Here is a 24146-nt window from a genome sequence, read left to right on the forward strand (position 1 = left end):
GGATGACAACCTTCTCCAGAGTGCTCCAGGACCTCAGACTGGGGCGAAGGTTCACCTTCCAACAAGACAACAACCCTAAGCACACCGCCAAGACAATGCAGGAGTGGCTTCGGGTTCAAGTCGATGAATGTCCTTGAGTGACCCAGCCAGAGCCCGGACTTGAACCCGATCTAATATCTCTGGAGAGACCTGAAAATAGCTGTGCAGCAACGCTCCCCATCCAACCTGAGAGAGCTTGAGAGGATGTGCTGAGAAGAATGGGAGAAACTCCCCAAATACAGGTGTGCCAAGCCTGTAGTGTCATACCCAAGAATACTTGAGGCCGTAATCGCTGCCAAATGTGCTTCAACAAAGTACTGAGTAAAGGGTCTGAATACTTATGTAAATGTGATATTTCCATTTTTTTTATTTGATACATTTGCAAAACAATATAAAAATCTGTTTTTGCTTTGTCATTATGGGGTAATGTATGTAGATTGATGATGGGGGGAAAAACGATGTAATCCATTTTAGAATAAGGCTGTAACGTAACTAAACGTGGAAAAAGTCAAAAGGACTGAAAACATTCCAAATGCACTCAATAATGAAGGAATACAAATCCTTAAACAATTCAAATCCACTAGAGAACAACTGTCCGGTCCGACCAGCTGTTGTGTGTATTCTACATCTCCATGTTTTATGATCAAATAATATTCGCCAAGTTGACAACTATAGCAGAACATTCACATTACAGCTCTTCCTCAAGTCCTTTGTAACAGTTGTTTCACAACAGTTTTGTGAATAAAATGTTAAATATATTTCCTTTAATAACATTCTGTGTTGTGTGCGTATTCTTTAAATATGCGTATGTTATAGGGGCCATTTTGAGACCTTCAGGTTTATAAGATTAAATAAAATCAAATGTTATTTGTCACATTCTCCAAGTATGACAGGTGACCTTACTGTGAAATGCTTGCTCACAAGTCCTTAACCAACAATTCAGTTTTAAGAAAATGCCTAAAAATGCAAATAGTCTGGGTAGTCATTTGATTAGCTGTCCAGGAGTCTTATGGCTTGGAGGTAGAAGCTGTTAAGAAGCCTCTTGGACCTAGACTTGGTGCTCTGGGACCGCTCGCCATGCGGTAGCAGAGAGAACAGTCTATGACTAGGGTGGCTGGAGTCGTCAACAATTGTTAGAGCCTTCCTATGACACCACCTGGTATAGAGGTCCTGGATGGCAGGAAGTTTGGCCCAGGTGATGTACTGCACCGTATGCACTACCCTCTGTAGTGCCTTGCGGTCGGAGGCCGAGCAGTTGCCATACCAGGCGGTGATGCAACCCGTCAGGATGCTCTCGATGCTGCAGCTGTAAAAACCATTTGAGGATCTGAGGACCCATGCCAAATCTTTTCAGTCTCCTGAGGGGGAATAGGTTTTGTCATGCTCTCTTCACAACTGTCTTGGTGTGCATGGACCATGTAAGTTTGTTGGTGATGTGGACGCCAAGGAGCTTGAAGCTCTCAACCTTCTCCACTATAATCCCGTCGATGAGAATGGGGGCGTGATCGGTCCTCCTTTTCCTGTAGTCAACAATCATCTCCTTTGTCTTGATCATGTTGAGGGAGAGGTTGTTGTCCTTGCACCACACAGTAAGGTCTCTGACCTCCTCCCTATAAGCTGTCTCATGAATAAACTATTTACTAATCCCATTATAAATGCTTTATTACGGCGAGTTATAATAAAGTGCTACCCAAATAAATGTTAATTTACTGTGTGAAAATGCATTTAAAGGGATTTGGGAAAAGCAACCATGTAGGCTAAGGTGAAAGTATTGTTTACAAAAAGGCCCAAAATACCAAGTCATCACTCTCACATGGGCAATTCAATAACACTATGACTATGACCCTAAGTTAAGGATAAATCGAATCTAGCCAAAACAATGAAATAAAATGTTTGGCCTCGGCTAGAGGCTCATGCTCAAATAGTATGTAACGTTATCATGAGTGGGTGGAGATGTTTCTGCAATCACTCACGCTTCAAATACATAGCAACAGATGGCCAGTGGTAAACTGATTGGGGAAGCTGCGATTTACTTCCATTCAATCAGATTGAAATAAAACCGGGCTCAACCTTTGTGCATTGTTCTTGCGAAATGGAGAAAGAAATACAACATTCATAAATATTGTTGTATTTGGTTGTGGTGCCACTATTTGCTCCTTTTCTTGACATAAACTACATACAGTGCATTTGGAAAGTATTCAGACCCCTTTACTTTTTCTACATTTTGTTACATTAGAGTCTTATTCTAAAATTGATTAAATAGTTTATTTCCCCTCATCAATCTACACAATCTACACACATGACAAATTACAAAAGCAAAAACAGGTTAAGATTTTTTGCAAATGTCTTTTAAAAATGTAACTGAAATATTACATTTACACAAGTATTCATATACTCAGTACTTGTTGAAGCACCTTTGGCAGCGATTACAGCCTTGAGTCTTCTTCTGTAAGATGCTACAAGCTTGGGGGAGTTTCTCCCATTCTTCTCTGCAGATCCTCAAGCTCTGTTCATCATTCCCTCAATCCTGACTCCAAGTCCCTGCTGCTGAAAAACTTCCCAACAGCATGATGCCACCATGCTTCACAATAGGGATGGTGCCAGGTTTCCTCCAGATGTGACAGTTGGCATTCAGGCCAAGGAGTTCAATCTTGGTTTCATCAGACCAGAGAATCTTATTTTTCATGGTCTGAGTCTTTCAGTTGCCTTGTGGCCAACTCCAACCGGGCTGTCATGTGCCTTTTACTGAGGAGTGGCTTCGGCCTGACCACTCTACCATAAAGGCCTGATTGGTGGAGTGTGCAGAGATGGTTGAAGGTTCTCCCATCTCCACAGAGGAACTCTGGAGCTCTGTCAGAGTCACCAACAGGTTATTGGTCACCTCCCTGACCAAGGCCCTTCTCCCCTGATTGCTCAGTTTGGCTGGCTGGACAGCTCCAGGAAGAGTCTTGGTAGTTCCAAACTTTTTCCATTTGTATTGTGTGTAGATTGATGAGCAACATTCTTTATTTAATCAATTTTAGAATAAGGTTGTAACGTAACAAAATGTGTAAAAAAGGAAGGGGTTTGAATACTTTCCGAAGGCAGTGTCGATGCACTACAGGTGTTACACAATCTCCTGACTTGACATTTACTTCACGTAAAAAAACACTTGAATGAATATGCTGGTGGGAAAAAAACGTCATAAAAACATTCATGTCTATACATCCCACGCGCACACACACACTCCAAAATTGCTCATCCTAATATTTCTTAATTCCATTCTTTTATTTTTAGATGTGTGTATTGTTGTATATTGTTAGATTATTACTGCATTGTTGGAGCTAGGAACACAAGCATTTTTCTATACCCGCAATAACATCTGCTAAATATGTGCATGCAACCAATACAATTTTATTAGATTTTGATTTGGCAAACATGAACATTTCATATATCTTCTCTTCTGTCATGGAAACCAAGAGTGAGCAATGTTGACAACATTCAGGAACCATATACAACTCAACAGTGGCAGCAAGAGGACAATCAAGGCATTGCATGTGTCCAAGTGCAGTCATTCACCGAAGACAAAAGGCAAGATACAGGTGATCCACAACTTTTAAATTAATAAAACTAATTATTTTACAACTCTGACCATTCAAATAAAACATCTACAGTCAAAAATGTTTTATAGTTTTAAAATACACACGTCCATTTCACAAATAACATCAAATGGTAAGATATGTAGTATATACGGCATGTAATAGAATAATGTTTGAAATATAATAATACCTTATGGATATTGTCATACATTAAAAGGTAGAGTGAGCTAAATGACATTGCCACAAGCCGCACAGATGATATTGTGATGAGCGAGATGCAAGATGCTCTTAGCTGTTGCAGAAATAACCGCTGACTCTACCTTTAAGACTGATGGTCATGAAAGCTGCATGTCATAGGCTACAACAAATCCAAGGCACTCCTCTTTATATTGGGCATGTCCATGTAAAAAAATGAAGAGGTAAAGACTTGTTTTAAGACGTATGAATCAACATTTCCTGCACCACTTATAAGAACATCTTCAGGCATTCAAAAACAATTAGGCTACCTGGGGACAGCGACTAGCCTAGTGGTTAAGTGCCAGTAACCGAAAAGTCGCTGGTTCAAATCCCCGAGCGGACTAGGTGAAAAACCTGTCAATGTGACCTTGAGCAAGGCACTTAATCCTACTTGATCCTGTAAATCACTCTGGATAAGAGCATCTGCTAAATGATTCAAATGTAAATGACATGTACAAAATGGCCTCCATGATCGTGTCAACACATGTGGTTGTTGATGAAATACAATAATATTTATACAAATAATATATTTTATACAATGGGCCTCCAACCCTGTTCCTGGAGAGCGACCCCATTTCGCTCTAACCTGATTCAGGTGTGCTAGATTAGGGTTGGAGAAAATCGACAGGATGGAAGCTCTCCAGGAACCGGGTTGGAACAAAAATCAACAGGATTGAAGCTCTCCAGGAACAGAGTTGGAGAACCCTGTTTTATACAATACAAATACACTGACTGTCCAAAACAGTAAAGTGCCAATATGTAACACCAGCTTCAAAACACCTGAAAATAAAATATTTGGGGTTATGGAAAATATATTTCACAGTGGTTTAGACAGTACAATGATTCTCTACACTGTACCATCTTATTTTGTCACGTAGATTAAAATTAGAGTAACTATTAGAATTTCATCAAACAGGAAATGGCGGAGTGATTTCTGCATAGTGCAACTTTCACAATACCTTCCTAATATTGAATTGCCAGAAAAAAAAACAGAATTGTTGCATCTCGTTATGTTGTTGTCCTCCGGTGGCTAGCTAGCTAGTTAGCTAAATTGGTCCCTTTCCTAAATTAGCCATGGATGGAGATTTGGATTTGTGGTTTTATTTAAAGATGCACTATGCAGAAATCACTCTGCCATTTCCTGGTTGTTAAAAGTCTAATAGTTCACCTAATTTCTGTATATGTGACAAAACAAGCAAGAATAGTGTAGAGAATCATTGTACTATCTAAACCGCAGTGAAATATATTTTCCATAACCAAAAACATTTTCAGATATTTGAAGCTGGTGTACAAAACCGAAAGAGACACAAAAACCAAACTTAAGACCGGGAAGAATAAAAAATGTGCGCAATAGAACAGATCTACCACTTCTTAAGACTTGATTTGAATGAGAATGATAGATCTATAACTCCCATTTCTATGTGAATTTGGTTGGGACGCCCAAAAATTTACACAATGCCGCTTTAATTCTCCGTACTGGCCAATGATTATAATGGTGATAATGATCCAAACATTAATTCATACATTGTGCCCCTGGCCTGAGAGGATGGAAGTTCAATATGTAGCTAGACATAGTAGACTAATGTTAAACTAGCTGGCCTGGCGCATTGTTGCCCATGAAAGCAAGTTAAGCTAGCTAGCAAGCATTTTAGCCAGGTAGCCTAGAACAGCAAAAACTAAAAGCGTGTAATGAATGACAGAGTCATAGACCATTTCATCGACATGAAAGGAGATGATGGCATTGGCGTTTCTCTACAAGTAGGGTGAGTCAACATGTTAATTCTACTTGCACGGATGCACGAACACACAGAGAGAGAAAGCAGAACCATGGACAGCCACATCACATTTAGCTTACATTGATAGGACCAAATCGTTTTTTTGGTATCTTTTAGTTGTCACTGTATTAGACCAAGCATAGGGGATTTGACTTGATGATGTTGAAATGTTGAAGTATAAATGGTGCCTGGAATAGTGGAGGCAGCTCCTTATGTTAACTCTCTGTGGCTCTAAATCAATAGTTGTTTAGTAAAAAGTCAGAAACATTAACTTGCTTGACCATGTTGTAGGTCATATAACTGTTTGATACAAGCAATATGATTTGTGGACTTCACCAGACAGAGGTTTCTCTCTGGTTTTGTGACTAAACAAAGGTGTGGTTGAATTTATTCTGCCACTATGTCTTCTTACTGTCTCGGCCTTAGGCCTATATATCAGTGGCAAGGCATATGAACTAACAGGTTCTAGAGCAAACAATGCAATTATCACAACACACACAGTAGGTTGTAATATGGCTTTTTTTGGGGGGGGATTTTACCCATGCACAGCTACTGTAAGTAAATCTATTTAATCTGTAATGCATGCATGCCTATAAATCACTTTGGATAAAAGTGTTTGCTAAATGGCATATTTTGCAATAAGAAAGCAGTATATTTTGTGTGTTCAGCCATGGAGTAGGCCCAGTCTCATCTACAGTCATCACCTTCTATCCACTAGCCAGTCAAAGTATGGGCTCGGTGTCATTCCAATTGACAATGGCATCTTTCCATCTAGGAAAACAAAACACAATAAACAGTCAAAGAGTGGACTATGGTAAATGCATGCAAATGTTGATATCATTTTAAGTCGCTCTGGATAAGACTGTCTGCTAAATGACTAAAATGTACATACGGTACCATAAAAACATTGTACTACAAATGTTGTTCAAAGTATCACTTGCAATATAAATAGGCAGCATTATACACAGAGTGCACAAAACATTATGAACACCTGCTCTTTCCATGAAATGAATCCAAGTGAAAGCTGTGATCCATTACTGATGTCACTTGTTAAATCCACTTCAATCCATGTAGATGAAGGGGAGGAGACGGGTTAAAGAAGGATTTTTAAGCCTTGAGACAATTGAGACATGGATTGTGTATATGTGCCATTCAGAAGGTGAATGGGCAGGACATAAGACTTAAAGTGCCTTTGAAAGGGGTATGGTAGTAGGTGTCAGGCGCACCGGTTTGTGTCAAGAACTGCAGCGCTGCTGGGTTTTTCACGCTCAACAGTTTCCCGTGTGTATCAAGAACAGTCCACCACCCAAAGGACATCTAGCCAACGTGACAACTATGGGAAGCATTGGAGTCAACATGGGGTGCAACTCAATATTAGGAAGGTGTTCCTAATGTTTGGTATACTCAGTATAAATCCTACAATGATAACACAGTTTTATTTGTCAGGTGCATTTCAAGATACCCAAGGACATTTGACATAAAAGTACATAAAAATGTAATCCTAGTGCAATTACAATCAATCAAGCGAAGTGGTTCAAGCAAACATATGGTTTTAAGATGGTCATATCATGGATGATTTAGCTATGTTGGACCCCTTTAGGTATATATAAAAAAAAGATAAATAAAAACATTTGAAAACATATTGAATTTGGCCTTTACTACTATAGCCCACAGAAACGCATTGAATAACACATTCATAAACTGCAAAAATGACAATCCAAAAATAAGTGTCTGTCCTATATCTAGGATATATATACTTTTTTGGGAGTAGGCACAAAACTAAGCTCCATACTTCCATTCATCTTTTTAATCCAGTACTGGTTACCTTCAGACAAGTCACTAGCATAAACTGATGGATTTTGATGGGAATGATTTTATTATGTTACTTATATTTAAGCACCGGTGCATCGATAGACTCTAGGGGGTTTTAATGCATGTTTGAACAAGAAAAATGAACTGACTCACTTGGTCCGTATACAGTGTTCAAGAGGAGGAATGAGATCAGTGTCCACACCTTGGCAGCCAGCAGATATTCCTGAGGTACCTACAACTGGACATAAATACAAGAACACAAACTCTTCATGAGGAACATTAACTTGATATTAACTTATGATTAGCGCTGTAAGTCATTCATTTTTCAAGTGAAATACATACGAGTGATACGTGAGATGAATGAATAGAGCCTGATCATTTCACATCAATAACAGAGTTACCCAAATAGCTACAGTACATAGGAAAGGGATGTATCTGTGTTGAGTTCTCTAGCAGATCAAACCAACCCAGATCATCATCATCGGTGATCCATACGTACAGACAGTTAGGCAGATTTCCTCCTGCTGATTGGCTAGGCCGTCGTAGTAGTACAGGTCAAACTCCCCGATCACACACTGGTCACTCAGCAGCTCCTGCACACCAAAGAGCACGCTGAAATGGCTCTCACTGCACACCACCCAGATAGGGAACTTGGGAGTCTTCAGGTTGGAGCCAACCTTCAAAATGTATCAAACCATACATGATCATTAGAAACAAAAGGTATCTGGAAATAGAGCGTCTTGGTTGAGTGTAGACATCGATTGAGTCAAAAAGAGTTGACTAAAATATGAATTGTTGGTTAGTGTTTCTCTATGCTGCACATGTTACTAGCTAACTAGTTACTTCCGGTTCTAAAATAGTGCAGAAAGATTGATTAAAAAGGCACAATCTGTAATATTTTTGGGCTATTTTAACAGATGTCTGCATCCCAAAAAGAACCCTCCCTATTCCCTTTATAGTGCTCTACCTTTAACCATGACCCATAGGGTTACAATCAAAAGTAGTGCACTATATAGGGAATGGGGTTCCATTTGGGACACATGTGATGTGTCATGTAACCATGTGTTTTTACCTTGCATATATTATAATGTTCAAATAAGGACAGCAGTCCAATGTCACTGCGACATCTTATTCCCTTGAGAAGGGTCAGGTTTCCATTGCCTGAATCCAGCTCCATATTGTTGTTGAAGACATTGGACACAGCCTGTCCACACAGCAATAAATTGACAAGCTCCTAAGGAATAATAATAAACCAAAATAAATGTCAGGGTGGATTAATGTTTAAATTCATACAGTAAACATACAGTATAACATAATACACTATATACCCAGCAGTATGTGAACACCCCTTCAAATTAGTGGATTCGGCTAGTTCAGCCACACACATTACTGACAGGTGTATAAAATACATTACACAGCCATGCAATCTCCATATGCAAACAATGGCAGTAGAATGGCCTTACTAAAAGAGCTCAGTGATTTTCAACATGGCACCGTCATAGGATGCTACCTTTCCAACAAGTCAGTTCGTAAAATTAGAGCTGCCCTGGTCAACTGTAAGTGCTGTTATTGTAAAATGTGAATGTCTAGGAGCAACAACGGCTCAACCGAAAAGTGGTAGTCCAGACAAGCTCACAGAACGGTACCGCTGAGTGCTGAAGCTCGTAAAAATTGTCTGTCCTTGGATGCAACACTCACTACCGAGTTCCAAACTGCCTCTGGTAGCAAAATCAGCACAATAACTGCTCGTCAGGAGCTTCATGAATTGGGTTTCCATAACCGAGCAGCAGCACACAAGCCTAAGATCACCATACTCAATGCAAAGAGTTGCCTGGAATTGCGTAAAGTTTGCCGCCATTGGACTCTGAAGCAGTGGAAAAGCGTTCTCTGGAGTGATGAATCACGATTTGGCGGATGCCAGGAGAATGCTACGTGCCTGAATGCATAGTGCCAACTGTAAAGTTTGGTGGAAGAGAAATAATGGTCTGGGGCTGTTTTTCATGGTTCGGGCTACGCCCCTTGGTTCCAGTGAAGGGAAATCTTATTTCTACAGCATACAATGACATTCAAGACAATTCTGTGCTTCCAACTTTGTGGCAACAGTTTGGGGAAGGCCCTTTCCTGTTTCAACATGAGAATGCCACCGTGTACAAAGCGAGATCCATACAGAAATGGTTTGTTGAGATTGGGGCTGAGGTCAGGGATCTGTGCAGGCCAGTCACATTTTTCCAGACCAATCGAACACCTTTGGGGTGAATTGGAATGCCGACTGCAAGACAAGCCTAATCGCCCAACATCAGTGCCAGACCTCATTAATGCTCGTGGCTGAATGGAAGCAAGTCTCTGCAGCAATGTTCCAACATCTAGTGGAAAGCCTTCCCAGGAGAGTGGAGGCTGTTACAGCAGCAAAGGGGGGACCAACTCCATATTAATACCCAGGATTTTGGAATGACATGTTGGACGATTAGGTGTCCACATACTTTTGGTCATTTAGTTTACAGTGCATTCGGGAAAACCTTCAGACCCCACATTTTCTTAGGTTACAGCCTTATTCTAAAATTGATTAAATTAAACATTTTCCTCATCAATCTACACACAATACCCCATAATGACAAAGAGAAAACAGGTTTTTAGAAATGTTTGTTCATTTATAAAAAATAAAAATAGAAATACCTTATTTACACAAGTATTTAGACCCTTTTGCTATGAGATTCGAAATTGAGCTCAGGTGCATGCTGTTTCCATGTCACAGCAAAGACCAAGCCATGAGGTCGAAGGAATTGTCTAGAGAGCTCCGAGACAGGTTTGTTTTGAGGCACAGATCTGGGGAAGGTTACTAAAACATTTCTGAAGCATTGAAGGTCCCCAAGAACACAGTTGGCTCCATCATTCTTAAATAGAAGAAGTTTGAATCCACCAAGACTCTTCCTAGAGCTGGCCACCTGGCCAAAGTGAGCAATCCGGGGAGAAGGGCCTTGGTCAGGGAGGTGACCAAGAACCCGATGGCCACACTTACAGAGCTCCAGAGTTCCTCTGATGAGATGAGAGAACCTTCCAGAAGGATAACCATTTCTGCAGCACTCCACCAATCAGGCCTTTATGGTAGAGTGGCCAGATGGAAGCCACTCCTCAGTAAAAGGCACATGACAGCCCGCTTGGAGTCTGCCAAAAGGCAACGAAAAGACTCAGACCATGAGAAACAAGATTCTCTGGTCTGATGAAACCAAGATTGAACTCTTTGGCCTGAATGCCAAGTGTCACATCTGGAGGAAACCTGGCACATTCCATAAGATGATTCATGTTGGTGGCTGTAATCGCTGCCAAATGTGCTTTAACAAAGTACTGAGTAAAGGGTCTGAATACTTCTGTAAATGTAATATATTTTTGTTATTTGTAATACACTTCTAAAAACCTGTTTATGCTTTGTCATTATGGGGTATTGTGTGTAGATTGGATGGATTAAAACATTTCATCCATTTTAGAATAAGCCTGTAAAGTAACAAAATGGAGAAAAAGTCAAGGGGTCTGAATACTTTCTGAATGCACTGTACATTATTTAGGGCTGGGGATTGTCAGTGGCCTCACGATACAATAATATCCCAATATTTACAGTTGAAGTCGAAGTTTACATACACATACGTCATTAAAAGTCGTTTTTCAACCACTCCACAAATTTCTTGTTAACAAACTATAGTTTTGGCAAGTCGGTTAGGACACCTACTTTGTGCATGACAAGTCATTTTTCCAACAATTGTTTACAGACAGATTATTTCACTTAATTCACTGTATCACAATAACAGTGGGTCAGAAGTTTACATACACTAAGTTGACTGTGCCTTTAAACAGCTTGTAAAAATCCAGAAAATTATGTCATGGATTTAGAAGCTTCTGATAGGCTAACTAACATAATTAGAGTCAACTGGAGGTGTACCTGTGGATGCATTTCAAGGCCTACCTTCACACTCAGTGCCTCTTTGCTGAACATCATCGGAAAATCAAAAGAAATCAGCCAAGACGTCAGAAAAAAATTGTAGACCTCCACAAGTCTGGTTCATCCTTGGGAGCAATTTCCAAATGCCTGAAGGTACCATGTTCATCTGTACAAACAATAGTACACAAGTATAAACACCATGGAACCACGCAGCCGTCATATCGCTCAGGAAGGGGACGCGCTCTGTCTCCTAGAGATAATGTACTTTGGTGCAATAAGTGCAAATCAATCCCAGAACAACAGCAAACAACCTTGTGAAGATGCTGGAGAAAACAGGTACAAAAGTAAAACGAGTCCTATATCGACATAACCTGAAAGGCCGCCCAGCAAGGAAGAAGCCACTGCTCCAAAACCGCCATAAAAAAGCCAGACTACGGTTTGCAACTGCACATGGGGACAAAGATTGTACTTTTTGGAGAAATGTCCTCTGGTTTGATGAAACAAAAATAGAACTGTTTGGCCATAATGACCATCATTATGTTTATAGGAAAAAGGGGGATGCCTTGCAAGCTGAAGAACACCATCCCAACCGTGAAGCACAGGGGTGGCAGCATCATGTTGTGGGGGTGCTTTGCTGCCGGAGGGACTGGTGCACTTCACAAAATAGATGGCATCATGAGGTACATGAGTGAGGTACATGAGGTAAGACAATTATGTGGATATATTGAAGCAACATCTCAAGACAATAGTCGGGAAGTTAAAGCTTGGTCGCAAATGGGTCTTCCAAATGGACAATGGCTTAAGGACAACAAAGTCAAGGTATTGGAGTGGCCATCACAAGCCCTGACTTCAATCCTATAGAACATTTGTGGGCAGAACTGAAAAAGCTTGTGCGAGCAAGGAAGCCTACAAACCTGACTCGGTTACACCAGCTCTGTCAGGAGGAATGGGCCAAAATTCACCCAACTTATTGTGGGAAGTTTGTGGAAGGCTACCCGAAACGTTTGACCCAAGTTAAACAATTTAAAGGCAATGCTACCAAATACTAATTGAGTGTATGTAAATGTCTGTACCACTGGGAATGTGATGAAAGAAATAAAAGCTGAAATAAATCATTCTCTCTACTATTATTCTGACATTTCACATTCTTAAAATAAAGTGATGATCCTAACTGACCTAAGACAGGGTATTTTTACTTGGATTAAATGTTAGTAATTGTGAAAAACTGAGTTAAAATGTATTTGGCTAAGGTGTATGTAAACTTCCAAATTAGACTGTAGGTGCCAATACAATATGTAATGCCATTCTATATGTATTGCGATTCGATGTTGCCATTTTAATGCGATTTGATGTTCCTAACATATTGCTCACTATATAAACGTCCACTCAATGTCAACTGCTTTTATTTGCAGCAAACTTAACATGTGTAAATATTTGTCATTATACCCTGATGAAGACAGCTTGGCTAATATTTTTTTTTTTTTTTCAAGTTTTATACTCCGCTAGCCAGCACCTCGCCTAAATAGCTGTGCGTTTCTTTTCTTCTAAATATTTGTATGAACATAACAAGATTCAACAACTGAGACATAAACTGAACAAGTTCCACAGACATGTGACTAACAGAAGTGGAATAATGTGTCCCTGAACAAAGGGGGGGTCAAAATCAAAAGTAACAGTAACAGTCAGTATCTGGTGTGGCCACCGGCTGCATTAAGTTCTGCAGTGCATCTCCTCCTCATGGACTGCTCCAGATTTGCTGTGAGATTTTACCCCACTCTTCCACCAAGGCACCTGCAAGTTCCCGGATATTTCTGGGGGCAATGTCCCTAGACCTCACCCTCCGTTCCAACAGGTCCCAGACGTGCTCAATGGGATTGAGATCCAGGCTCTTCACTGGAAATCACGCACAGAACGAGCAGCATGGCTGGTGGCATTGTCATGCTGGAGGGTCATGTCAGGATGAGCCTACCTGTCTTGCAGGAAATCACGCACAGAACGAGCAGTATGGCTGGTGGCATTGTCATGCTGGAGGGTCATGTCAGGATGAACAACATTAGGGAGGAGGATGTCTTCCCTGTAACGCACAGCGTTGAGATTACCTGCAATGACAACAAGCTCAGTCCGATGATGTCCATGACGGACCCTCCACCTCCAAATCGATCCCGCTCCAGAGTACAGGCCTCGGTGTAACGCTCATTCCTTCGATGATAAACGTGTATCCGACCATCACCCCTGGTGAGACAAAACCACGACTCGTCAGTGAAGAGCACTTTTTGCCAGTCCTATCTGGTCCAGCAACGTTGGGTTTGTGTCCATAGGCGACATGGTTGCCGGTGATGTCTAGTGAGGACTTACCTTACAACAGGCCTACAAGCCTTCAGTCCAGCTTCTCTCAGCCTAACGCAGACAGTCTGAGCACTGATGGAGGGATTGTGCGTTCCTGGTGTAACTCGGGCAGTTGTTGTTGCCATCCTGTACCTGTCCCGCAGGATTGATGTTCGGATGTACCGATCCTGTGCAGGTGTTGTTACACATGGTCTGCCACTGCGAGGACGATCAGTTGTCCGTTCTGTCTCCCTGTAGTGTTGTCTTAGGCGTCTCACAATTGCAATTTATTGCCCTGGCCACATCTGCAGTCCTCATGCCTCCTTGCAGCATGCATAAGGCACATTCACGCAGATGAGCAAGAACCCTGGGAATCTTTCTTTTGGTGTTTTTCAGAGTCAGTAGAAAGGCCTCTTTAGTGTCCTAAGTTTTCATAACTGTGACCTTAATTGCCTACCGTCTGTAAGCTGTTAGTGTCCTAACGACCATTCCACAGGTGCATGTTCATTAATTGGTCATGGTTCATTGAACAAGCATGGGAAACAGTGTTAAAACTGTGTTATTTGGATTTTTATGAATTATCTTTGAAAGACTGTCCTGAAAAAGGGACGTTTCTTTTTTTGCTGAGTTTATATGTCTGCTGAGAGCCATGAGAAAACACATTTGAGATAAAAGTGTTGATGTTGGTATTGATATTAACAGTATTGATATTAAATCAAGAAAAAATTATATCATTTTTTTTCTCCATTACTAATTTTATTCCCCATGAGCAAAACCACAATGTCCAAGATTAATCCAAAAGAGCCATTGGTGAATTTGAAGAGTGTCTTTCAAAAGAATTGGAGAAAACATATTGATTTCTACTTGGCACAGTGCTATGTTTTTGGTGGCCTACCTAGTGCATCCCATTTTTGTTTTTTTAAACATAACATTTATTTAAGTAGGCAAGTCAATTAAGAACAAATTCTTATTTACAATGACAGCCTACACTGGCATAACTCGGACGACGCTGGGCCAATTGTGCACCACCCTGTGGGATTCCCAATCACGGCCGGTTGTGATACAGCCTGGATTTGAACCAGGGTGTCCGTAGTGACGCCTCTAGCACTGAGATGCAGTGCCTTAGACCGCTGTGCCACTCAGGGGCCCAAATAATACCCTATTCCCTACATAGTGCACTATACAGGAGATAAGGTGCCATTTGACACATACACCCACCTGTGTGCAGTAGCCATGGGCTCCGATGAGTGTGGTGTTGGGGACATCCATATCCTTTCTAACCCTGAGGAAAAGGGGGAGCAGGATCACAACAGCTACTTTATATGGCATGCATGCATTTTCTGTCTGTTCATATGTGTTGAATGTACACTACCATCGTACCGGTCAATAGATCTGGAGAGAATAGCAGAGATGGTGAGCAATATACACCCTAAGGCTCCCGACTCAAACTACAAAGAAAGAAATCACCAGTTTAGTCAAGTGTGAGAAAAAGAATCGAACAGAAATATCTAACCGAAACCCTCAAAGTAGACAAGAGTGCATGCTTTGGCATTTGACATGGGCACATAAGGATATTGACCACATAATACATATAGAGTAATCTCACCTGTTGAATATGCTGTTCCACAAGCAACTGAAGGTCCTTTAGATTGTCAACATCAATACATGTCATCTACAACAAAAGAGTTTTAGGAAAGACGTTTGTCCAAATTGCATCAAAGATATCAAGAACCTCATCCTCAAACCTAGTTCATAAATGATGGTCACATTATATAGATATCTGGGAACAATAATAATGTCATTGGATTAAAGTAAATGTTTTAAAATGTTAGAATTTCTCCTAGAAAAACACTGTCTACATACTGTATAGTAGATGGCTGAAGCTAAGCAGGGTTGGTCCTGGTCGGTCCCTGGATGGGTGACCAGCTGCTGTCTGACCCCCCCGACCCCCCCTGGTGACTTTCTGTGGTCACTAAAGATCCCATTGCAGAGTAGGGGTTTTAATCCTGGTGTCCTGGCTAAATTCCCAATCTGGCCCTCATACCATGATGGCCACCTAATCATCCCCAGATTCCAATTGGCTCATTCATCCCCCCTCCTCTCCCCTGTAACTATTCCCCAGGTCGTTGCTAAAATAAGGGCAAAAAATAGATGACGAGGGTAGAGACTATCCCTAACATTACTGTACCTTTTCTAGTACTCCTTCAGATCTATGGTGTCCTGTAGGGGTGAAATTATTTCTTCCTGATGTTCTGCAAGACAACATTGGTAACAGAAAGGTTTATAAAAGGATAACCTTGGCTTACATCTTTTAAAACAATGGGTAGTATTAATTTGTGCACACCGTACCAAAACATTTTGCAACGGAAAACAAGGGTTTCTTATTGGACAAGTTTGGGTAGTCCCTCCTTGTTTCAGTCCGTTTTCTGCCTAGTGAATACGACCCTGTATTTTCATGTTGACATTCTCTACAAAGTAGTTTTGATTCTGCTGGCTAGATCCCAACAAGGAACAGAGAGAGTTTATAACTTACATGGCAATGGTGGCTTTTTTCCCCTCCCCAGCCCTCCACAGGATCTCAGCAGTGGCTAAAGTGAGGCACTTTGTTCTCACAGCACCAGAGGGTCTTAATTTCCTGGTGACAAAATGTCATGTTAAGTCAATGGAAGTCATCTGAAGTCAAGACGGAATTAAACACTGGAACTTACAGACGTTCCATTACTTAATACTCACTGATGTAAATCAAGAAAGCACTCATTGATGTGAATGGTTTGTGAAGAACATTTAATTTCTCATAATAAAGACTGCGTCACAAATGGCACCCTATTCTTGCTATAGTGCACTACATTTGACCAGAGCCATGTGGGCCCTGGTCTAAAGTAGTGCACTAAATATGGAATAGGATGCAATTTGGGACACAACCTAGTACATGTGGGCAATCTGACAGAGAAACATGAATGAATGCTGTGCTTACTGGTGCCCTGAGTCGCTGCCGGCCCCCTCAAACAGAAGTTTCTGCAGAATACAAGCCTGGACTGAAGCCAGAACTCCACAAGGACCACCCTGGGAAGTCAATACAGTGACATTGCTAAATTACATGACCATACACCTGAACATAACAACCAAGATAACCAATATTATCATGATTATAATGATTTGTTCCAAGGGATGGAGCTCTAGAGCCTAAATGCATCCCAAATTGGCACCCTATTCCCTACATAGTGCACTACTTTTGACCAGGGCCCTATGGGCCATTTAGGACTCAGATCCTGTGTGATTGATGTTTTAGTCTCTGCGGACTGGTACAACAACAGCATTTCAAAGGTGATCCAATCCTACCTTCTTCTGAACAAGCCCATATCTCAGATCAGGTGTATTGGTCATACCTTCTTCTGAACAAGCCCATATCTCAGATCAGGTGTATTGGTCATACCTTCTTCTGAACAAGCCCATATCTCAGATCAGGTGTATGGGTCATACCTTCTTCTGAACAAGCCCATATCTCAGATCAGGTGTATTGGCCATATCTTCTTCTGAACAAGCCCATATCTCAGATCAGGTGTATTGGTCATACCTTGTTCTGAACAAGCCCATATCTCAGATCAGGTGTATTGGTCATACCTTGTTCTGAACAAGCCCATATCTCAGATCAGGTGTATTGGTCATACCTTGTTCTGAACAAGCCCATATCTCAGATCAGGTGTATTGGTCATACCTTGTTCTGAACAAGCCCATATCTCAGATCAGGTGTATTGGTCATACCTTGTTCTGAACAAGCCCATATCTCAGATCAGGTGTATTGGTCATACCTTGTTCTGAACAAGCCCATATCTCAGATCAGGTGTATTGGTCATACCTTGTTCTGAACAAGCCCATATCTCAGATCAGGTGTATTGGTCATACCTTGTTCTGAACAAGCCCATATCTCAGATCAGGTGTATTGGTCCTACCTTCTTCTGAACAAGCCCATATCTCAGATCAGGTGTATTGGTCATTACCTTCTTCTGAACAAGCCCATATCTCAGATCAGGTGTATTGGTCATACCTTCTTCTGAACAAGCCCATATCTCAGATCAGGTGTACTGGTCCTACCTTCTTCTGAACAAGCCCATATCTCAGATCAGGTGTATTGGTCCTACCTTCTTCTGAACAAGCCCATATCTCAGATCAGGTGTACTGGTCCTACCTTCTTCTGAACAAGCCCATATCTCAGATCAGGTGTACTGGTCCTACCTTCTTCTGAACAAGCCCATATCTCAGATCAGGTGTATTGGTCATACCTTGTTCTGAACAAGCCCATATCTCAGATCAGGTGTATTGGTCCTACCTTCTTCTGAACAAGCCCATATCTCAGATCAGGTGTATTGGTCCTACCTTCTTCTGAACAAGCCCATATCTCAGATCAGGTGTACTGGTCCTACCTTCTTCTGAACAAGCCCATATCTCAGATCAGGTGTATTGGTCATACCTTGTTCTGAACAAGCCCATATCTCAGATCAGGTGTATTGGTCATACCTTGTTCTGAACAAGCCCATATCTCAGATCAGGGTATTGGTCCTACCTTCTTCTGGAACAAGCCCATATCTCAGATCTTCTTGTTCTGAACAAGCCCATATCTCAGATCAGGTGTATTGGTCATACCTTGTTCTGAACAAGCCCATATCTCAGATCAGGTGTATTGGTCATACCTTCTTCTGAACAAGCCCATATCTCAGATCAGGTGTATTGGTCCTACCTTCTTCTGAACAAGCCCATATCTCAGATCAGGTGTATTCTGAACAAGCCCATATCTCAGATCAGGTGTATTGGTCATACCTTCTTCTGAACAAGCCCATCTCTCAGATCAGGTGTATTGGTCATACCTTCTTCTGAACAAGCCCATATCTCAGATCAGGTGTATTGGTCATACCTTCTTCTGAACAAGCCCATATCTCAGATCAGGTGTATTGGTCATACCTTGTTCTGAACAATCCCATATCTCAGATCAGGTGTATTGGTCATACCTTCTTCTGAACAAGCCCATATCTCAGATCAGGTGTATTGGTCATACCTTGTTCTGAACAAGCCCATATCTCAGATCAGGTGTACTGGTCCTACCTTCTTCTGAACAAGCCCATATCTCAGATCAGGTGTATTGGTCATACCTTCTTCTGAACAAGCCCATATCTCAGATCAGGTGTATTGGTCATACCTTCTTCTGAACAAGCCCATATCTCAGATCAGGTGTATTGGTCATACCTTCTTCTGAACAAGCCCATATCTCAGATCAGGTGTATTGGTCATACCTTCTTCTGAACAAGCCCATATCTCAGATCAGGTGTATTGGTCATACCTTCTTCTGAACAAGCCCATATCTCAGATCAGGTGTATTGGTCATACCTTCTTCTGAACAAGCCCATATCTCAGATCAGGTGTATTGGTCATACCTTCTTCTGAACAAGCCCATATCTCAGATCAGGTGTATTGGTCATACCTTCTTCTGAACAAGCCCATATCTCAGATCAGGTGCATCGGAGAAAGTGAAACTCTGACTCCTCCACTCAGCACTGAAACAACTGGTGCTGGAGCCAAGGATGAGCTCTTTCAGGGCCTGGTAAAAACACACAGACATCACAGTACATCACAGCATTTTAACTAAAACCAGGCAAAATATCTGCGTTTCAGTAATCATGGTGTCGGCCCTCCTTGGAGAGAGTTTGACACATCTAAAAACGTACAATGGCAGTATGCTGGTCCATGGGTTGACTATCAGAAGTGGTTGGAGGCAAACTGGAGGAGTGGCAGGACACTCTGGAGAGCTCACGCAACTCCTCATCATCATCAATGTCATCTGCAACAAAGTACATGGTCCATGTCATCCAATACTGCAAAAGAGGTGTCATAATGATAGCAATTATAGACATTGAGTGAATGTTGCATTCAGCTTGATAAAATGTAATAATTACCCAAAATCATCTCCGACATGTGCAGATCAACATTTTGATTGGTCATTGCTTTTGTTCTAAAAAAAATATACATCAATAAAATAAATATATATTAAATAGGTTACAGTAAGAAATCAGAAATTCCCTAGTCAGTAAAATGGTTGAAGGAAACTCAAATCTACTTACCTGCTGGTCTTGTGCTTGTCTTTTCCTACTCTCTCAAACCCATAGCCATCTTCATCAAATCCTTTTCCCAGTGTGCTGCGCCGCGGCTGTTGGCTTTCTCTCATGGGGTCAGCAGTGGAGAGCTCTGTCAACCCTTTAACCATTCTCTGTGACTGGACAGTCGTCAACAGAGGCCCATCGCTGATGTTTTTGTGGTTTTCATTATTTGCCAGAAGAAGATTAGGGCCTCCCAACCGTCGAGTCTGACGTTTTCTATTCGATTCCTTAGAGAGAACACAATTCACATCACCAAATAAGGGAACAAAGCGAGCTGTTCATTTGTATGTACCACAAGAGTCAGCTTCGTGAAGATCTTGTATCCATGACTATGAATATAACATCTCTCATAACAATACAGTCGTATTCATTCCGCACCAAACAGGGATCTGAGCTTGTCCAAAAAAAACTAATAATAATTACATTGAGAAGTGTTTTACCACAGTGTGTACGAATGAATACGACACCAGTTTCATTGAGTCAAACTGTACCTGGGGGGAACTAGCTATGGGACCTGCCATCATGCCTCGTCTGAGGCGACTTGTTTTGTTCTTATGAGTACTCTCTGTGATGACGACCGTGTTTTTGTCTGAAAAGGACTCCCTTTTAGCGGCGCTGTCATTGTCTAGGAAGGAGGGTACAGGCTGTCGGTCCTGCTGGCCCTCTGAGGAAAGGCTATGGCTCCAGAAACTTCTCTGGGGAGTATCTGACACTTCAAATGATGATAATGTACCATGAGGTGGACAGACAACCTCTGAAAGTGACCTGGAACAGAAATAATTCACAATACACATCAAAACAATCCTTTTGAAAATAACCTGACATGAATCATATTTAGATGATTATGATGAAAACCTTGACATGTCAGTTTTGTTGAAAATAAATCCAGTAGTGTTCTCTTCTGCCCTGCTGTGGTCATACACTGTTGGTGTCAATATTGGAGACTTTGTCACCAACTTCTGTGTAGTTGATACGGTCTGGATGACATCACTGTTGAAGCCTGGCCTGTCCTCTTTATGTCCTTCAATGTGATGTCTTACAATGATTTCCAACATTGATTTCAGGGGACAGTCTTGGGCCTATCACGAAAACATAACAAGCAGCTGTGTGTTAATAAATGAAAGCTGGGGCACTTTACTTTCAATGCATTCAAACTCATCTGCCTCTTCTACCTTGTTGTTTTTATATAGGCCTTCCAAATGAAGAATTTGTCGCAGATCGGATCTATTGTTGATGCTGGCATCTGTACGGGGATGCTCTTCATCCATGCAGGCAATCGTTCTCTTGAGTCCCTGTAGTGTGTGCAGGTAAACCAACATTGACTTAGCCTGTAACACAATCAGACTAGCTAGCGAAATGTAACGTTTGCTACCTGTAAGGTATAGCTAACGTAAAGTTAAAACATCCAAGATTATATCAATACGCTGAACTGACTTCAAGTTGTTACTAATAATGCTACGTTAATGTCAAATATCTGTGTTAATGTTCTCTGTCTGAAAGAACATCTTTACCATCACAGATTGAAAGGTGGTGCTTTCAACTGTAGCTTTACGTTAGTAACGTTACTCAGCCAGTCTAGCCAGCTGAAAGATAGCGTTTTAATTTGATTCCAATTACAAATGTGAACAGCTCTCCACCTACCTTCCGACTGAGAAATTCCCGCACAAGCGATGCAGCAACTTCTTCTACTCGTACAACCATAACTTGTGGCATCAACGACAAATTCCCCACAAAAAAATGCTAGCTACCTAACCAGCTAGCGACAGGCTACATTCAGCACAGTATAGAACAACGATAATAATTACCAGTATGGTCTGTTTCTATGGTTACAGTGCATGCATGTTGCTGGGCCAAGAGAGGCTTCGTCGTGCGTCATGCCTCCTGCTTCCGCTTCTTCTTCTTCTTCTTCTTCAATGTTTTATGGCAGACTATACCTATTGGTGTATTGCCGCCACCTACTGTAACAGGAGGCGGTTCATTCATCGACAGTATTCCTTGTAATGCCTCTGCAGAAGTCCCTGAGTCCCAAAAAACGCTCAGCCACACTCACAATGCCACCTATTTTCTAAAATGTCCTCTCTGTTTGCGCTGTGCAGTTGATAACCAAAGTAATACGTCCACCTTCGTGCAACATGTCAGGATCCCTCTGTTGACAAGGAACCATCTTGTGTCTTACTTCAACTTCACTCCTTCCTTACACTCTTCTCAAAGCCTCCGGATAGGAGACATGCTGGACAGCCCTTATTCTTGCCACCTCCGTCTCCTTCACCTTAACAGGACACTTCAGAAATTAGGGTGCATGTTCACCACCACAATTGCAGCATTTAGGCTTAGCTGGCATATAATACTTCTACTGTCTACACTTGACACATGATCATTTACATTTATCACACTGCATAGGTTTGGGCATGAAGGCTCTCACAGGGAATCTCATATAACCCAAATACATGTGAGATGGGAGAGATGCTTCATCAAAAAACAATAGAATGGATGGAGTGGCTTCAGCACTCAATTTACCATGCAGGTCAGTCATTGTGCACCAACCGCTTGATCCAATTCTTCAGGTACAGTACTAGTCAAAAGTTGACACCTACTCATTCAATTTTTTTTCCATTTAAAAAAAACGAATTTTCTAAATTGTTGAATAATAATGAAAACATCAAAACTATTAAACACATATGGAATTATGTAGTAACCAAACAAAAGTGTTAAAATATATTTTACATTTGAGATTCTTCAAAGTAGCATTCTCTCAACCAACTTCATAAGGTCGTCACCTGGAATGCATTTCAATTAACAGGTGTGCCTTGTTAAAAGTGAATTTGTGGAATTTATTTCCTTCTTAATGAGCCAATCAGATGTTTTGTGACAAGGTAGGGTTGGTATACAGAAGATAGCACTATTTGGTAAAAGACCAAGTCCATATTATGGCAATAACAGCTCAAATAAACCAAGACAAATTAGTCCATCATTACATGGTCAGTGAATACAGAAAATTAAGAACTTTGAAAGTATCTTCAAGTGCAGTTGCAAAATCAAATTGCAGCCCAAATAAATGCTTCACAGACACATCTCAACAGCCAATGTTCAGAGGAGACTGCGTGAATCAGGCCTTTACAGTCAAATTGCTGCAAAGAAACCACTACTAAAGGACACCAATAAGAAAAAGAGACTTGCTTGGGCCAAGAAACACGGCAATGAACATTACACTAGTGGAAATCTGTCCTTTGGTCTGATGAGTCCAAATTGGAGATGTTTGGTTCCAACCGCCATGTCTTGGTGAGATGCCAAAGCAGCAGCTACTCTTCCTAGGGTCCAGCAAAATATAGGCAATACATATCATTTTAAAACATTACAATATATTCACAGATTTCACACTGTGTGCCATCAAGCCCCTAATCCATCGTTATTACTTCACACCGTTGTAACGGCTGTTGGAAGGAGAGGACCAAGGTGCAGCGTGGTACATGTTCATGCTTTTTATTAGAACTGAACTAACAAAAATAGTTAACGAAAACCGAAACAGTCCTGTCAGGTGCAGAAAGACACAAAACAGAAAACAACTACCCACAAAACACAGGTGGGAAAAGGTTACCTAAGTATGGTTCTCAATCAGAGACAACGATAGACAGCTGCCTCTGATTGAGAACCACACCCGGCCAAACACACAGAAATAGAAAACATAGAACACAAAACATAGAATGCCCACCCCAACTCACGCCCTGACCAAACCAAAATAGAGACATAAAAAGGATCTCTAAGGTCAGGGCATGACAACCGTGTAGCATGGAGGAGGAGGTGTACATTGTTCATATAAATGTCATTGAAACATTGTATTGTTTTCTGGTTTGCTTAATATATGGAATTTAAAATGATTAATACTTTTGATACTTAATTATATTTAAAACCAAATACTTTTAGACTTTTACTCAAGTAGTATTTTACTGGCTGACTTTCACTTTTACTTGAGTCATATTCTATTAATGTTTCTTTACTTTTACTCGTGTGACAACTGGGTACTTTTTCCACCACTGTGTGTGTCACAGATCAGGTGAGCAATCTGATTGCTTACAATGAAGGGGGAAATATGCACTATACAAACAAAACAAACAATGACAAAGTATAATACTACACAGAAGGTGTGGCCTAGTCACATTCTACAGGTCTGTATATTGTCAATATAAATGTAATTGAAACATGGTATTGTTTTCTTTATGACCTATTTGTCAAAACTGTCTGCAGGAAATGTGTGGATCTTCTCTATATACCAACCCAACTACGACCCAACCCGTTCAGATGGCCA

At 41.1% G+C, this 24146-nt stretch overlaps 1 protein-coding gene and 1 long non-coding RNA gene across 4 annotated transcripts; one reads left to right on the forward strand and one right to left on the reverse strand.

Moving 5' to 3' along the window:
- Nucleotides 1-3412: 3412 nt before the first annotated feature.
- Nucleotides 3413-21801, reverse strand: mindy4 (MINDY lysine 48 deubiquitinase 4). 3 transcript variants are annotated; one of them, XM_035799149.2, is made up of 18 exons: nucleotides 21649-21801; nucleotides 21016-21135; nucleotides 20699-20922; nucleotides 20335-20608; nucleotides 19808-20070; nucleotides 19643-19698; nucleotides 19415-19527; nucleotides 19171-19287; nucleotides 16672-16760; nucleotides 16231-16332; nucleotides 15886-15949; nucleotides 15304-15369; nucleotides 15078-15145; nucleotides 14916-14979; nucleotides 8514-8675; nucleotides 7941-8118; nucleotides 7595-7679; nucleotides 3413-6400 (listed from the first exon to the last, which is right to left on the reverse strand). In XM_035799149.2, exons 2-18 carry the CDS (start codon nucleotides 21109-21111, stop codon nucleotides 6352-6354), a joined length of 2070 nt encoding a protein of 689 aa, XP_035655042.1. In that variant the 5' UTR covers nucleotides 21112-21135; nucleotides 21649-21801; the 3' UTR covers nucleotides 3413-6351. The 3 variants fall into 3 exon arrangements, with proteins under 3 accessions (XP_035655042.1, XP_035655041.1, XP_035655040.1); XM_035799148.2 differs by having other exon boundaries at nucleotides 7595-7673; nucleotides 21485-21743; XM_035799147.2 differs by having other exon boundaries at nucleotides 21485-21742.
- LOC127910665 (uncharacterized) lies at nucleotides 17039-18727 on the forward strand. The gene is made up of 3 exons (XR_008075704.1): nucleotides 17039-17162; nucleotides 18545-18638; nucleotides 18686-18727. It is a non-coding gene; the product is annotated as an uncharacterized LOC127910665 (long non-coding RNA).
- Nucleotides 21802-24146: the final 2345 nt, after the last annotated feature.

This window comes from Oncorhynchus keta, chromosome 22 (assembly GCF_023373465.1).
Source record: "Oncorhynchus keta strain PuntledgeMale-10-30-2019 chromosome 22, Oket_V2, whole genome shotgun sequence".
Lineage (NCBI taxonomy): Eukaryota > Metazoa > Chordata > Actinopteri > Salmoniformes > Salmonidae > Oncorhynchus > Oncorhynchus keta.